The 17,636-nt window shown below is 36.0% G+C and overlaps 2 protein-coding genes across 2 annotated transcripts; both read right to left on the bottom strand.

Moving 5' to 3' along the window:
• Nucleotides 1-261: 261 nt before the first annotated feature.
• Nucleotides 262-3,030, bottom strand: LOC125194148 (sporozoite surface protein 2). Its single transcript, XM_048092203.1, has 5 exons — nt 2,693-3,030; nt 2,497-2,602; nt 1,962-2,085; nt 844-1,734; nt 262-761 (listed from the first exon to the last, which is right to left on the bottom strand). Exons 1-5 carry the CDS (start codon nt 2,835-2,837, stop codon nt 414-416), a joined length of 1,614 nt encoding a protein of 537 aa, XP_047948160.1. The 5' UTR covers nt 2,838-3,030; the 3' UTR covers nt 262-413.
• Nucleotides 3,031-4,476: 1,446 nt separating this feature from the next.
• On the bottom strand, nt 4,477-8,810 carry LOC125196065 (26S proteasome regulatory subunit 6B homolog). The gene is made up of 6 exons (XM_048094427.1): nt 8,379-8,810; nt 6,102-6,332; nt 5,831-5,989; nt 5,252-5,404; nt 5,021-5,104; nt 4,477-4,723 (listed from the first exon to the last, which is right to left on the bottom strand). Exons 1-6 carry the CDS (start codon nt 8,595-8,597, stop codon nt 4,589-4,591), a joined length of 981 nt encoding a protein of 326 aa, XP_047950384.1. The 5' UTR covers nt 8,598-8,810; the 3' UTR covers nt 4,477-4,588.
• Nucleotides 8,811-17,636: the final 8,826 nt, after the last annotated feature.

Raw genomic sequence — 17,636 nt, 5'->3', positions numbered from 1 at the left:
ACAATAACAATTATAATATGCACTCTAATGACTTATTTATTGAGATTTTAATGTCTATCGGTAAGGTTAACATGCAAATAACAAGATTCAACGTACAACATGAATTAAAAAAATCATGAAATTGAAACCCACTCCAGTTTACTTCATACTATTATCCAACCACCACCATTTCCATTTGCATTAAGCCAGCAGCCAAAGGTAGAGAGTATAGAGATAACCAAGAAAATGGATAACCAAAAAAAAAAAAAAAAAAAAAAAAACTTATGAATCCCTTCAAATGGGGAGATGACCACAATATAGCTCGTACAACAATGCCTTAGCAGCTATGCGCCTCATTCACATTCTTTTGTATCCAAACATTCCATGAAAAAAAAGAAGAAAAAAATAACAATAAAATCCACAAAATCACGAGGCTATAAAGGATCAAATGGTTCTGGCAGAAGTTCAAACCCATTATCGAAGATGGATCCTTGGTCAGACTTATCATCAATACTATGTAGCCAATTTGTGTTCTTCAGATCTTCTTTTAGAAGAATCATGTCGTACCGGGAACTTTCGTAAATATCAATATTGCTCAATTTTGCACAAGACTGAGACTTGTCTTCCTCACTGCCACTCTCGGAAAATCGGCTGCTGTTATCTGCCATGGACAGGCTTCCGTTGCTGGATGCTGTACCTGGGTGTACTTTTTGGTTGCTGGATCTAATGCTTTGAGGGAAAAGATTCGATCCTCGAAACCCATTGTTGCCATTCCGTATGTCCTGCCACATATAGAACAGGTGAATTTAATCAACCCTCGGTTTAGACTTTAGAAAATCATATATTGTCAAGGAAGATGCGTACCATATGCCGTATGGCCATGTCAAGAGATTTTTTTGAGATTGTACGGCCAAATCCGGTGCTATCTGTTGATGTCTTTGCAGGTCTCCGAGACGACAACTCTCTCCTTGAGTCAACAACATCATTCAATGGTCCATTGGAAAGTGTTCGGCTTCTTCCAGTGGGTTCTGCAACTCTTCCCCTGCTTACCACTGGAGATGACGGTCGCCTAGTGATGCTAGCATTGTTTGTGATAGGCTCTGCATTCCCTTTTCCAGTGAGAGCGACCCCAGGTCTGGACCTCCCAGCAGATATTGGTCTATCTGGTAAACTAGTTCTAAGGTTAGGTGGTGTATCATGTGGAAAATCATGGAGTACGATTGGTTGTGATGGAGCCCGAACTCGTGGTCCAGGGGAGCTTGGTCGTGAAACTGGAGTTGCAGTTTTCCCATTTGTGAGACTACGCCCCCCAGGGGTTGATGGTCCAGACTGAGAATATGATGGTGCGGAATTTCGACGGGTAGGCGTTGATGGCCTTGATGTAGTTCGAGGAGCGGGAGAATTCAAGTTTGCAGAAATTTGAGGCCTGGAAGTAGGAGTAGATGGTCTTGAATTTTGAGTTGCTCTTGGTTTATCAATCGAAGAGGTACTGTGTGTAGGGCGGGGTTTAGAAGGAGTAGAAGATCTCGACACTGATGGACGCGAAGGAGTAGAAGGCCTTGTAATTGAGGAGGAGCGGTTGGTAGGAGTAGACGGTCTGATATAAGATGAAACGGAAGCAGAACTTGTGTTGAGAATGGATGTTTGTTTATTGGAATAGGTGCTATACTGTGAACTAGAAATAGAAGGTCTGGTCACTGAGCTGCTTCGAGTTGGTTTTGCCACATGATTGCTCTCTGAATGAGACACTGATAACTGGAAACAAAAAAACTTGGTTGTAGTCGCAACAATAAAAAAGGACGTAGATACCCTAACATATAATTAGCTTGGTTCACTCAACAAACCAAAGTAAATGAGACAAAAATAGCAAGTCAAGTTCAGCAAAAACAACAGAGATAGAACTAAAAAGTAATCAATACACAAGCAGCAGAGATATGGAGTACAATATAGCATGTGTGACATAGCAAGGTAAATTGGCATACCCGGGAAGCTTTGGCTGTCGAGACTGACCGAACCAACGGACCACTTCTCGGAGCCATAAGACCGGCCTGTGATTCTTTTCCATCAAAAGCAGGGACCAACGGAGTTCCCGGAGGAGTAAGAAGCCTATTAGATGAGGGAAGTGAGGATTAATAGGTAGTAGTGATTGAACAAGACACAGCCTCCTACATCTAAAATAAATCCTTCAACAAACAAAATTTTAAATCTAACATGAATCGGATTATTTTGAGATTCAGACTTGAATGGCCTTGTATTACCTAATAATGTCTATTATCAAGTTCAGATTCAATTTTCACAAAAAGTAGTAGTAATTCAGCAAAGGACATTTGACTGCCAAATTAGCCTTAAATAAGGTTCGACGGAGTTGTTAGAGTGATTATCAAGTTATGTGATGAGATGTGTTGTGTATCCTAGGGCTTGATCCGTAAAAGAGTGATAGAAATGGAAATTGATTGGGAAATAATAAGGTAGATCTGATTCGGAAAATGAAAGTAATAATTGAAAAGAGAGAGTTACCAATCATAATCGTGCTTGCCTCCATCAGCGGATGACAACAAATCATCCAACCCAGTCCTCCCCGGTTTGGCGGATCCAAGCGAAAGCCTCCCCAGTTTGAGCGAGACTAAACACAAAACACAAAAATGAGCGCGAGATCAAAGCAGGAGGCGGTGTCTACTGAAGTTAAGCTAGTAGATATGGAGAAATAGCATACCGTGAGGGTCGTCGGAGGGGGCAAGGGAGAGGCTGCGGCGGCTTTTGGAGAAGAGATCTAGATTGTCGTCGGTGGAATTGGGGAGTCCATTGATGCTGTGGCCGCGGCGGTGGTTGCGGGTGGATTCTCTCAAAGTCCGATTCATGGAGTGGACTAAGAGAGAGAGAGAAGGAGTCACGGAAGTGAAGACTTGATTTGAGAGCAGTAGTTATGGGGAAACGACGTCGTAGAATGATTGATGAGCAGAGGAATGGAAGAGGAAGGTGGTAGTGGTGAGTCAGAATTGAAGAGGAGGCAACCGCATGTTCGCTTTTCTTTCTCTCTCTTATTTTTATTTATAATAACTGGATTCATTCATTCATTCGTATAAATACATTTTTTAAGATGGGCAGCTACTATGAGATGTTGCACTCTCATTATTTATACCTGCAATTGACTATCATTATCAAATGCTAAATTCTGGAGTAGGGTTAAATCCATCAATGAGGTGTTAATTTATTGATGGGGAAACTCTGCGCCCATTTATTTCACTGCCTTGGATCTCACAATTTCAACTTGCTTAATCATTATCGGCCATTAAACACCACCATAATTGGACATACTTATTTAAATCTATAATAATCATGATTTTTTTTATATGTAGATATTAAATTTGTTATCTTTCTTCTTTTGTGGAAAAAGAAAAAGAAATTAAACTTTTCCCACGAGATGCAGCGGAGTAGCTATTGGCGACTCGTAAATGCGGGTGGGTTTTGGCGGTAAATGAAGATTATGGTTTGTTTAGGTAGAGGATAGTTGAATCCATCATCTATTTAATATTATTACCTCCGTTCACCATTTACATTTTTACTGGGAATGAGTTTTAAGAAAAAATTTAACTCTGAAGAATGTGAAAGAAAAGAAATAGTAGAATATAAATCCCATTTTTTATATTAGTTTGTTTTATGGAGTAATAAATTTTGAGTAAAAAAGAGTTCGGGGAATGAAATCACCTACCAAAAGTGAAATAAAATTAATGATTCCTTAAATCATGGACATCTCAAAATGACAAAATAGTTTTTCAAATTATGGATAGAGGTACTGAGTACTCCATCCGTCAATGAAATATTGTCCAATTTTAACATTTCAGTCCGCCCACAAAATAATATCAACTGTTTTTTTCCCCATATTTTTGATAAATAAAGTCCTCTTTCCACTTGCACTCACGATCTATTACAAAACTAATCTATAAATGTGGAACTCACATTCCACTAGCTTTTTTCACTAACTTTTCTTTACAATTTCTTAAAACTCGCACTGAGTCAAATGTTGACAACATTTCACGAGGAGGACGAAGGAAGTGTCAAAATAAAAGAAAAGAAAAATGGGCCTCACACACCCCCTTCCCTGCATCGCTATTCGCTCATATACCCGTACCCATATCTATGTAATTATCTTGGAAACAATATAACATCACATTCAACCACTCTCTCTCTCTCTTTAAACCACGCCCCCACATTATATGCACGTGAGTGTGAGCTGCAATAACCATTTGTACGCATCCAATACAAAATGTACAAATACAACGACTTGGACTTGTCACATAATCATAATCAAACACACAACACTTTCTTTCACATGGGAAGGGAGCCCACACACAGAATCTGCAAACCAATTGCATTTTCCCCTCCAATCCAATTCTTCCTTTCAACTAAAGATAACTTCTCTTCATTAGCTGCATTGCAAAATTCCCACACAAAACCCAACCATTTCATCTACCAACCATTAATATCTATTCAATTAAATTAACACAACCAAGTGTTCCATCTCATAAATTTAACACCCCAAGTATTTCTCCATACATAGATGATCTCACTGTTATACAATAACTACTAACAACATGAAAATCAACTGCAATTACTTGTAAAACTCAAAATCAGTGTCTGGCTTCTTCACATTGCTTCTGTATCCTTTCTCAAAATCCTTGGGAAGTATCACGTACCGGTTTTTCCTCACAGCATGCAGACCCGCCTCCTGGCATATAGCCGCAATCTGCATGCAACACCACCAAATTCCAATTTCTCTAAGACATTAATCATTTTCAACCACCAACATCAGCATGCTCTCTCTCACTATATATACCACATAACTATTTCACCATCTACTCATCAGCAATTGAAAGCGTTTTCTGTAGATATTTTGCTCAACACAGCAAAGGGTTAAACGCTCATGCAAGTGGACTTTCATAAAACTCAAATTAAAGCAAGGGGTTAAGACAATAAGTTGTAAAACTACAGGAGGATATTACTTATGTATGGAACAGAAATTTATGGAATCGACAAGACAAACCTCAGCAGCACTTATTTTATCAGGTCGAGAGACATAGTCTTCCAAGTCAACTTCATCACTTAAGTTCATCTTGGCAGTACAAACCTGCTCGGATACAACCCAAAATAAATGGAACAAACCAAGTAAAATCATTATGAAACATTCAGGAAGAGAAGATGTTCTTTCCATATAAAAACATAATAACTCAGGTGAGAAATGAAGTACTGCTGATATAATATTTCAAATTCTAACCTGGAAAACAAGTCTCTTCTGACGCCTATCAGGCAAAGGAAATTCAATTTTACGATCAAGTCTACCAGGACGGAGAAGTGCGGGGTCCAAAGTGTCTGCACGATTAGTAGCCATGATGACCTTTACATTCACAGTTTGATCGAATCCATCCATCTACCAGAGCAAACACCAATGCACATAGATTAAGAAAATTGAGGAATCAAAATACTACCACCACTATTACAACCAATAATGATAACAATAGTTAGAAGTGCAACACCCCCTTAAGCCATAGGCACAAAGCAAAAGGCACAGGACGTGCATATAAATATAATAGTAATGTAAGTATAATATCCGAAGTTGACATTACAAGACATCATTAACATATTATGTTCGTACATAGGGAACTTTGTACTTTGTTGACACCTAAACTTCAAAATATTTTTAGTCAAAATCTTAAATGCATCCGGAGTCAAAATGCGGAACACAAAGTTCTAAGACTAACTAACTTCACGACTCCTATCTAACTTTGAATTTAAAGTGCTATAGTTTCTTCACCCACCATGATTCATCAAAAAAGACTAGCTCAAATTTAGATACCTGATTTAGAAGCTCCATCAGAATCCTCTGAACCTCTCTATCAGCTCCAGTTTGAGCATCAAAACGTGCTGTTGCAATGGCATCTACCTCATCTATAAAGATAATTGCAGGTGCATTCTCCTTGGCAAGACGAAATACATCGCGGACCATTCTAGGACCCTAAATTTTCAGACATGAACATTATCAAAGTTAATAGTTAAATACATGTATCAATTGTCAAGATCACACTGAACCCAAGCTGTAAGCAAGTGCCAAGAATTCTTCAATGTACCTCTCCAAGATATTTTTGAACAAACTCTGAACCCACCACTCTAATGAAAGCTGCAGTTGTGTGGTTGGCTACAGCTTTTGCAAGCATGGTCTTTCCTGTTCCAGGTGGACCATAAAGTAACACACCGCGAGGAGGATCAATACCAATCTGCTTGTACAGTTCATGGTGCGTGAGAGGTAACTCAACAGCTTCACGAATCTCTTGCTTTTGAATATCACATCCACCAATATCCTGATTATGTAATGAACAGAAAAAAGTCAATTGAGAACATTGTTAAAACTTCAAAGCTAGCATAGAAAAGGCAAACAATAATTATAAATAGTGTCAAGTATCTTACAACTATCAAACATTAATATAAGACTTCTAGCACTCATTACACTCATCAATTTCATTGAGCGAAATAGGATCAATTGAATCTCTAAGGTTGTACCACTCATGCAATTTTTGGTCATATTCCGATCTACTTGGACCCACTCTGATACCATAATAGAAATGAGCTACTCAACCCCTTAAAAACCTCTAAGAGGGAGGGTTATCCACACTTATATAGATGAGATAGGATCATCATCACCAATTCGATGTGGTCAGACTTAGAGACTTAACATTGCACATTAACTAATCATGCATCTTCTGCTCGACTGCTCGAGCCTAATCTACTTCTCTTTTTTGAATGAAGCTTCAGCATAATGAGGAAATTTAACTTAGGTCAACGCGGTGCAGACAGCGGCACGAGGATAGTGGAGATAGGGTTGAGAGAGAGAGACAATAAGGGTTTTATTATCAATAGATTTGAGATTTAACAACATTGTTCTATAAACTGTTCAAACTAGAGGGACCCCCCCATCCCCACCCAAGAGAGGCCTAGGATTAACATGGGACAAGATATGCAGGGAAAAATGATAAGGGATAATGCACACAAGATATTCAAACAATTGCCAGAAACAGCAATCAAGAGCGCAAACTAAGTGATGAATTAACTCAAAGAACTTGACTATATAAAATAACCAGATAATGATCTCCTCTTACTAGGTCCAGAAAACACTTCCTTCCAGGTTAAAATCTTCAAAAGATACCTCTCTTCTATCCACAAGATGGTATTAATTGAGTTACACTAGACTCCTATCTAAAAAAGACTCTGAAAACAAATCAATCCTAAATATTTGGCAAAAGATGATAACAAATAAATACTCCCTCCGTCCACAAAAAATAGTCCCATTTCTTTAAATGGAAAGTTTCTCTCTCATATTTTTCTCAGTTTTTCTCCTATATCATACTTTAACTACTTTTTCTCTCTATACCTCTTGCTTTACCTAATTTCTCATTATAACCCGTGCCGTCCACAAAAAATATTTTTTGTGGACGGAGGGAGTATGAAATAATGAAAGACTCCTATCTCCTCATGCATCTTCGATGGATTTCTCCTTGTGATAAACTTGATCAGCATGCTGACCCCTCATCCCCCCCCCACCCACCCGAGAGAGGTTTAGAATTAACATAGGACACCATATATCTTCTCGAGAGATGCATCATCCCAGAATTATTAGAAGCCAGACTGCCAGAGTCCAACCCTTTTGTGATAAGTAATAAGAGTACGATGTCATTTCTTGCTCAGTCCGAGAATCTTATAAGGTTAGATGGGAAGTAAGTTCTGTTATTGCTCATTTAATATTATAATCAATATGGACAAATAGTTTGGTGAAAATAATGTCAATCTTCTAGCAACATATTCAAACGCAAGTATTTAAGAGTTGTTGGGAATCTGACTAATCCGATTAATGAATAATAGAGGAGGCTTACAAAATGTAGATATTAGCTCTACTGATGATGCCAGTAGTTATCTTGTGAAATCCTAAAGTATCCAGTTAAAAGTAAATAGACACTAATGATCTGATTAGGCCTAGACTGCAGCTGAAAGGCTCAATCGGAGACCTTGAAATATAGAATCCTGAACCAAAGGGTAAATACTCCGATGTCTGCAAAACAGTGTATATGAAATCGGGACTGATCTTTTTCAAGTCTGAGAAACCATTTATCTACTGTGCCAAAGGCGACCACATCTATGAATTTGAAGGGTAGAGAGCTTTCCCGTTTTCCCACGTTGTGAAAGGGTTTCCCTGCCCTAATTGTAAAATGCTCAAAACTATACCAATTCTACCAATTCAGAAAATTAATCAAACAGAACAGATTCATCACGTAGAACGAGAAATCTCAGAATTAATCATCTCAATTTGCATATCAAACTCAACACGAAAACCAACATAATAAGAAGAGACTGACAGTATAGGTGACATCGGGCTTCTCGGATTGGCTGAGCAGGGAGATGCTGGAGTCAGCTTCCGGGGGCAGCACATCGACCAAGGCGTTGGAATGGCGGTGCAGCGCCACCGAGGCGGAGGGTTTGAGTAGCTCTCGGTTAATAGTGCTCAGGATCCTGACGTAGTAATTCGAGCCAGTGGTAGAGCCGACGATTCCGTTGTTCTGGTCAACCATTTCCATGAATTGGCCAATTACCAACGGCACAGACTGAATCCGCTTCACCTCCTCCTGCGCCCTCAGAAGCTCCCGCTTTAGGTTCTTCAATTCATCCTTGACGTACTCCTCCTGAATATCGATGAATTCGATCTGGCGCTGCAAGGATTTAAGCCGTCCGTACAAATCCTCCTCGTCGACGGTGGGAATATCAGATTTGACGGCAGGATGAGACGGCGGCGGTTTAAAAAAAAAGGAAATGTGTCTATTTTTTAATAAGAATATAATTATAATTACTACTATATTTATTACTTTATCAATTTTTTTATAATTCATAACTTTGATAATTATATTAATATTTTCTAAAGAAGGTTTTTTTAAAATAAATTTCTATAAAGGAGGAAATCATAAATGATGTCAAGAGAACTCGAACTCAGCACCTCATACAATAATGTCTAAGCTCCTTGCCGCTAGGACAAAGGCTCTGGACTAATATTTTTAAAGAAGTTATTGAAATAACATCATAATAACAATAACTATGATTCATAATTTTAAAGTTACTTATGCCAAAATAATGTAATAAAGATAATATTAATATATTTTTCTTTTATATTATCATTTGTAATAAAAAAAATAAAAACATCAAACTTATCTTAATAAGTTATTATTAATAATATAATAATAAATTATGTAATGACAAAGTGTATTACTCATACTATTACAGTTATACTTATTTTATTATTTGAGTGTAATTCATAATATGAAAAATAACATTTAATGTTTCTTAATTCATTATTAATTTATAACATTGTAAAAAAATATTATTAAAATGCACTCCCTCCGTCATATGTTAATTGAGTCACTTCTTTTTCATACTCGTTTTGAAAAAATAATAATAAATAGTTAGAGTGGAGAAAAAATAAAGTAAAATATAGACTACTATAGTTAAGACTCTTCTCTACATTATTCTCTCTCTTACTTTTCTTTCTCTCCACTTTAACTATTTATTATTATTTTTTCAAAACGAGTGCAAAAAAGAAATGACTCAAGTAACGTGGGACAGAGAGAGTATATATGTATATATTTTCAATTAGTAATATTAATATAAGTTAATATAATTATACAGAACAATTTTATTGATATTAATGTAAACTATGAGTTGTGATCAATGTCGAACCCTTTTTAAAGACCGAACTAGAGACCAAATTAGAGCCCTCCATTTTCTTACCCTTGTGGCTAGGATTAATTTACAATTTATTTTAAATTTTATTCAATTAAAACTTGCTGAGGATTATTTTAGGAAATTAATTATTAACATGGAAAACGTTATTCTCTGTCTCAATTCTCACACAATCTTCACACAATTCTCACAATTCACGATCTGCCGTCCACGATCTTCAATTCGCCGATCGTGTTCAATTCTTCAATCAAGTTCTTCAATCTTCTTCAATCTGCCGTCCACGATCTTCTTCAATTCACCATCTGCCTTCAATTCACGATCGCGTTCTACTTCAATTCACGATCGCGTCATGCCTTAATTCACGATCTGCCTTCAATTCACCATCGCGTTTTGCTTCAATTTGGAAATATTCTGACTCTCATGGATAATATCGACGGATTAGGATCTACATCAACAAATTCCTCGGTTGAAGATGGATTATGATCTACTTCAACTAGATCTATATCTATCAATGATGGATCGATTATGAATGATCTTACTAATCCAGGAGGATCTCTTTTTGATACGGATTCAGATTCAGATTCAGAGCCAGAATCAGTTAATACCGCAGTTGAAGGTTCATGACTTTTTTCAATTGGGCAATGTGTTTTTTTTCGATTTTTTTCATGTTTGTAGTTTAAACGGAATAATAATGAAGTAGAAGGTTGAATTAATGCGGTAAAAATGAAGTAGTATTATCATAATACAAGGTAATATGCTATGCTGACATGCTATGCATTTGTATGCGATCGACTCTTATTGCACTAAATTGTTGTTATAATGAAGTAATAACACAGCTGAATGAACTTGTATGATTTGTTGAATGAATATGTTTTGTTTGTTTTGATTTTCCACTAACAGTAGTTTTATATTTTATATCAGTGTCATACTTACCTGATTGTCCATCCCAGCTGAAGCCCTATATTGGTCAGATTTTTCTTGAACTTGATGATGCTACTGAGTTCTATAATAAGTATGCACGACATGTTGGGTTTGACACTCAGAAACATGGATCAAAAAATACAGGGATATGCATGTAGATTATTATGATATTGCAAGGCTTCTTGAGGGAGATGGTGATAAAATTCGTGCATTTAGACATATTATGGCTGAAGGGAGAAAAGAAGTACTTGGTGAGGGAAATGTATTGTCCATAAGTGAAAAGAGAAAGATGATTGAGAATTTTTATGGCTCAGAAGTTCCTAGTGAAATAGAAGTTCATCCACCTGATGTTGTCAACGCCAAGGGTTCCGGTCGACGTCTTACACGCCTTGAGAAAGAAATAAGAGAGATGTACAAGCCTGGTCGGAAATGTGGCAAATGTGGCGAGGTTGGTCGGCATGATTCAAGGAGTTGTGACATGATACAAGAGGAGAAGAAGAAGAAGAAGAAAAAGAGGAAAAACCAATGTTGAGGCTGGTTGTTCTGTTCTGTTTTAACATTTCTTACTTCATTCGGATATTTCTGTACTTTATTACGTTGGTTCTGCACTTCAGTCCTGTATTTTCTTACTTCATTCCTTTGGTTCTGTTCCAGAGTTCATTCGAATATTTCTGTTCTTCATTCTGTTGGTTCTGTACTTCAGTTATGTAGTTTTTTTACTTCATTCCCTTGGTTTTGTTCCAACATTTATTACTTCATTCGGATATTTCTGTTCTTCATTCCTTAGGTTCTGTACTTCAGTCTTGTAGTTTCTTACTTCATTTACATTTTGAATTTGAATTTGTTTAAACTTTATGCAAGCTTAAAGAGAATAGATTAAAGTAATAGTCAATAGAAAAAATATATAGTAGGAGTATATTATTTATCTTACTTTGATATATTTTTCATTTGTCAATCATCTATCAATAGTCAATAGATCTCTGAAATGAACTAAGGTCTCTAAAATTATAAAGTGTATAAATGAAGTAACACGAAACATGAACGAAGTAATAAGGTATATATGTGAAGTAACATGAAACATGAATGAAGTAATACAATGTAAGAATGAAGTACAAATTACAAACTCAAAAATGAAGCAAAGGGCAACATGAATGAAGTAATGAATTGTTCGAATGAAGAAAAAGGCAACATGAATGAAGTACTTAATAAAGTGTATGAATGAAGTACCATGAACAATCTGAAAAATGAAGTAACATGCAACATCAATGAACTAAGATTTTATTAGTTTCTCTGAAATGAACTAAATCTGTTACGCAATGCAGTATTTCAGGCTAATAATAAATAAAATTAAAAAACATGGTACTTTATTCTCAATTGCTCAAAACAAATGTATGTTTATTCCGAAACTTTCCTAAAATCATCATTTCTTCTTTAAATATGCTGCAATCATTTTCTCAACATCTATTACAGTGTGTTTGCTTTCGTCCTTATAATATGCTGTTGTAACGTTTTCTGCTAACATCAGCTTCGAACAATATTTTGCCCTCAAGCTTTGAAGCACACCCGAACTTGATTTTTTCAAGCCACAATTCCAGCCACCTTCGCGCTCACCCTTATATGTTTCCATGTGGCGCATTAGAAATACTCCACAATCTTCAACGTTATCAGATGTCACCCATGGCATTTTCAACATTTGAATTTGGCATTGGACATGGTCTTGTGTGTGGATACCAATCTGGGTGAGGAAGAGACAAAAATATGATCTTTGCATGTACAAAACAAATATATGTCATTTGTAGTTGTGTATCAAGTTCATATGTATGTGCTATAAAATTCAATCATATGAGAAGAATACAAATCAATGTCTCTGGAATGTGACCATAATTGATTGTCAGATCATTGTCATCATCATTTGCATAATTGTCTATTACAACAATAACATTTCTTTTGAAGCACAAAAACAACAACATAATAATGTTGATTTGCACATATGGGGAAGAAGACCTATTGAATGAAGTAACAGGAAACACTAATGAACTAATAAAGTGTATAGATGAAGTACTATGAACAATCTGAAAAATGAAGTAATAGACAACATGAATGAAGTAATGATATTTATGAATGAAGTAATAGGCAACATGAATGAAATAATAAAGTGCATGAATGAAGTACAATGAACAATCTGAAAAATGAAGCAACATGCAACATGAATGAAGTAATGAAGTGTACGAATGAAGTAACAGGCAACATGAATGAAGTAATAAAGTGTATGAATAAAGTACTATGAACAATCTGAAAAATGAAGCAACATGCAACACTAGTCAAGTAATAAGGTGTATGAATGAAGTAACAGGAAACATGAATGAAGTATTAAAGTGTGTGATTGAAGTACAATGAACAATCTGAAAAATGAATACATAAACGGCTTAAAGTACTACTCCCTCCGTCCCGGCTAAGATGACACATTGCTTAGCCGGCACGGGGTTTTAGGAGTTATTGGTTAAAGTGTTTAATTGGAAAGAGAGAAGGTGAGTGTAAGTATTAAAGTAGAGAGATAAAGAAAGATGAATATTTTAATAGGAGTGAGAAAAAGTGGTTGAGTGTATTAATTGGAGAGAGAAAGTTACCAAAAAAGGAAATGTGTCATCTTAGTTGGGACAAACTAAAAAGGAAAACGTGTCATCTTAAGCGGGACGGAGGGAGTACAAATTATCCGACTGTTTTGAAGTAACATTACCACCAGATAAATTCTTCATATTCATCATTTCTGGGATAAAAAAAGAGAACTATTTTATTCAATGAATTAAATGACATGTTGTATTAAATCAAAATATAATGGGAGTTTATGAATTAAACCTATAAGTTTCTCTATGGGGGTAATATTCTCCTCTAGAGCCTTCGATTTCTTGTCGACTGCATATAACACAGTTTGTATGTTCATTGATGTGTGAATTAACATGAATGAAGTAATAAAGTGTATGAATGAAGTAACAGACAACATGAATGGAGTAATAAAGTGTATGAATGAGGTACTTGCATAAGTATTTTGAGAGGATTTCTAAAGAAATACTTGCATTCTTCTTCTTTTGAGAGGAATTTTCAACTATACACAAGATTATAGAATAAATTTACAACATATCATCCGCAATCACAGATAGTTCACTTGGAATACTATGTTACTTCAATAAATACACAATTAACTTCATTAAATAGCTTAGATTTCTCTTTTTACCTTCTGGCACAGAATTATTTCTAAGCCTTTTACATACATCGAGTCAGTGTATATTACTTCATTTAGTAGATAGATAACTTCATTATATCAATTTATTACTTCATCTTACCAATTTACTACTTCAACTAATAGAATATACAGGTCATTTAAATGTGCAAACAACACATCAGCTGAGTTTAATCCTAAAAACCTAAACCCATGCAACACAGTAAATAGATAGTTCATATTTAGACTCTGTTACTTCATTATCATATTTTATTACTGAATACATACTAGTTAACTATACCATGTCAATTCAATATTTCAAAAAAAAAAAAGCTTGGACTTCACTTTTTACCTTCCAGCAGAGAACTTTTGGTCTCTTTACTTGTATTCCCTTTCTCTGGAGATGAACCTTTGGCTATATAAAACATACAACACATTAAATATTACATAACACATAACAGTAAATAGACAATCATACACCAAAGTAAATAGATAGTTCATATTTAGTGTCTATTACTTCATTACAAGGAAGTTTTACCTACTACATAATAAACACAAAATCAATATATAACATATCATCCTCAATTACAGATAGTTCACTTGGAATACTATGTTACTTCATTAAATACACAATTAACTTGATTAAATAGCTTAGATTTCACTTTTTATCTTCTGGCACAGAATTATTTCTAAGCCTTTTACATACATCGAGTCAGTGTATATTACTTCATTTAGTAGATAGATAATTTCATTATATCAATTTATTACTTCAACTAATAGAACATATAGTTCATTTAAATGTGCAAACAACATAGCAGCTGAGTTTAATCCTAAAACCCTATACCCATGCAACACAGTAAATAGATACTCCCTCCGTCCCAGATTAAGAGTCACTTTTTGCCATAAAAGTCCGTCCCAGTTTAAGAGTCACTTTTAGAATTTTCCATATTTGGGCATACAATTTTACCCTATTCTTCATCAAAATTACATAAAAATGTCATTATCTACATTAAAATAAATCAAAACAAAAATCAAAAGTCAAAAGGGACCCACCTTCAACCAACTCCATCATCTCACTTCATTTATTATACACTCTATCATCTCACTTCATTTATTACACACTCCACCATCTCACTCTATTTATTACACACTTCAACTCTTTCTTAAAATCCGAGCCATAACAATAAGTGACTCCAAATGTGGGACGGAGGGAGTAGTTCATATTTAGACTTTGTTACTTCATTATCATATTTTGTTACTGAATACATACTAGTTAACTATCACTTTTTACCTTCCAGCAGAGAACTTTTGGTCTCTTTACTTGTATTCCCTTTCTCTAGAGATGAACCTTTGGCTATATAAAATATACAACACATTAAATATTACATAACAGTAAATAGACAACACAACAGTTAATTTTAATCCTACATTACAAAATTTCTCTATCAATTATTTAGTTAAAATTTGTGCCACATACAAACTTTCAAGCAACCAAAAACACTTTAAAATTTCAAATTCCTAAATTACACCAAAAAACAGATGAAGCTTCATGTTCGAATACTAATGAACAAATCCTCTATAAACAAGCATCCAAAAGTCAACAAGCATCCAATAGATCCTCTGTTACCTCTTTATCATAATTTATTTCTTCATTTTACCAATTTAATTCCTAGGATTTACCTTCTGGATATGGAATTTTGTTCCCAGCATCTGCACCGGGCTGCTGATTTGATTTTTTGACCGTCTTTGATGTATCTGGCTGCTTGCGAGTATATTTTAATACTATTTTAATCAGACTTGCATCGACTTGAATGAATTTTTTATTCTTTGATGGACAACCGTATTGGATTAGTATAGTTGGGGATGTTATTGCTATTCTTGGTTGTGTGGGTGATAAGGCTAATTTCATGCATCGTAATGTGCGAAAAATGTTATAATTTGCTGGGTCTAACACGCTTCCTAAGCCAGGTGTGTGAAGAAAATCGCTAGATCAAGGAAGTAATGAAGGAGATGGTCTAGCGAGAGAAAGGAACGGAACGAGCAGGATTTCCAAGGAAAATTGGCGTGACAGAGGAGTTTACAGCTGAGGGCAACAAAGTCATTATCTATACCTCGTTGGGCCCACTCAAACGCCTATATATAGAGAAGAGCATGCAACGCAAAAGAGGCCGGCTACATAGTTTTTCACTCTTCTTAGCTCACACACTTTACACACACACTTGGGAATGGATCTGGGGTAATCGTGATCGGGAGGGTACTTTCTAGAAGATTTCGTGTTTGGCAACACCGTCCTAGTGAGGGCGAAGATACAATCACCTTTAATTTCAGTTGTTTTTTGCTAGTTTTCACCGTCGAACTTCACTTTTGGGAGTCGACCTTGATGTTGATGATGTTTAATTGTTTATCGTTTGTGGATTTGCGTTTAGCTGTTTAATTTCAAGTCATTTTGCATAGATCTCTCTGTTCTGTTGTTAGTTTATTCCTTCAATTGCTATGTCGATCTCTGTTTATTTTGATGTTGAGGTGTTTGGTGTGGAATTTGGTGACAGATCTGTGGTTGTTTGAGTTCTTACCTTTAAAATCTGACGTGATGGAGAGTTTCTTATGTTTGGAGTTCATGTTGGACGCTTGGATCCGTAGTGGATTTAGCGTCTGAGGTGGGGTTTGGCGTGTGGAAAGACAGTAGTTCGATAGATTTGTTTTATTTCTTCTTGGTTTCTATTTTACTTCGTCTAGGGTATGCAGATCTGCTAAGTTCTTCGTTTATTATGCATAATTTTGATTTCAAGTCAGTAGCTCTCTTTTTGTTTGCTCATGCTGTTTTTTTTTTCTTAAGAAGTTTTACGCAAATTTGGTTGTAGAAGACGATGTCACTGTCAGTTAGTACGAGAGTTAGTTATTCTGCCAACTTTTCAGTCGTACCTTGCTTTTTCTAGACATGGTCCCCACCGTAGATTTATTTCCTAGGTCTAGCTGTTAGTTTAAGAATTTTTAAAGGTTCCCAAGTCAAGGTAATTTTGATTTTCCTCGACCCAAGAAAATGCGTGGCAGCAGCTACCACCAAAAACACTCCCAAATCCTTGAACATGAGTATTACGCATCCTTCTCTGTGGGATCGATCCCTACTTCCCTATACTAGGTTTAGTAAAGTGGTTGAGGGTTTTTGAAAGTAAAAGTGCTCTGTGTGTCCGACGACCGGGATTCCTCGCGACCCACGAGTTCCTAGACCGAGTGATCTGGTGGACTTGCTGGATCCAGGGAACCTGCTATTTTCTTATTTGAACAGATGTAGCACACAATACTTAAACCTTACAGTGGGCTACTGAGGAAAATGGAGTTTCTCAAAGTGAGACCAGAGTACCCGATTGAATTAATTTGGGTAGGATTATCTGTTTTATTAACCATTATAATCGGATTTCTGATGGAAATGTACGAGCAAAACTTCAGAGCCTTTTTCTTAATTGGCATTGGAGTTTGGTCACTGACCATGATTGTACAGCCAGTGATGGACTACGGTGTGATGCAACTGTTTGTTTCCGTACCACTATTGATGGTATTGTTTCATTTCAAGTGGCAATTTAGCTATTGACATGTGCTATGTAGTGTTTTACCGGTAGTGATTCTATATTTTCAATATTTCTTGATGCGCCAGTTCAATGATGGATTTGCTTTATCTCTTATATACCTCACGAGTGGAAGTCCAATGTTAATTCCGGCCCACATCGATGATGGTTCTTCTCTTGTCTTG

This window comes from Salvia hispanica, chromosome 6 (assembly GCF_023119035.1).
Source record: "Salvia hispanica cultivar TCC Black 2014 chromosome 6, UniMelb_Shisp_WGS_1.0, whole genome shotgun sequence".
Lineage (NCBI taxonomy): Eukaryota > Viridiplantae > Streptophyta > Magnoliopsida > Lamiales > Lamiaceae > Salvia > Salvia hispanica.
This window is presented reverse-complemented; position numbering and strand designations above follow the sequence as displayed.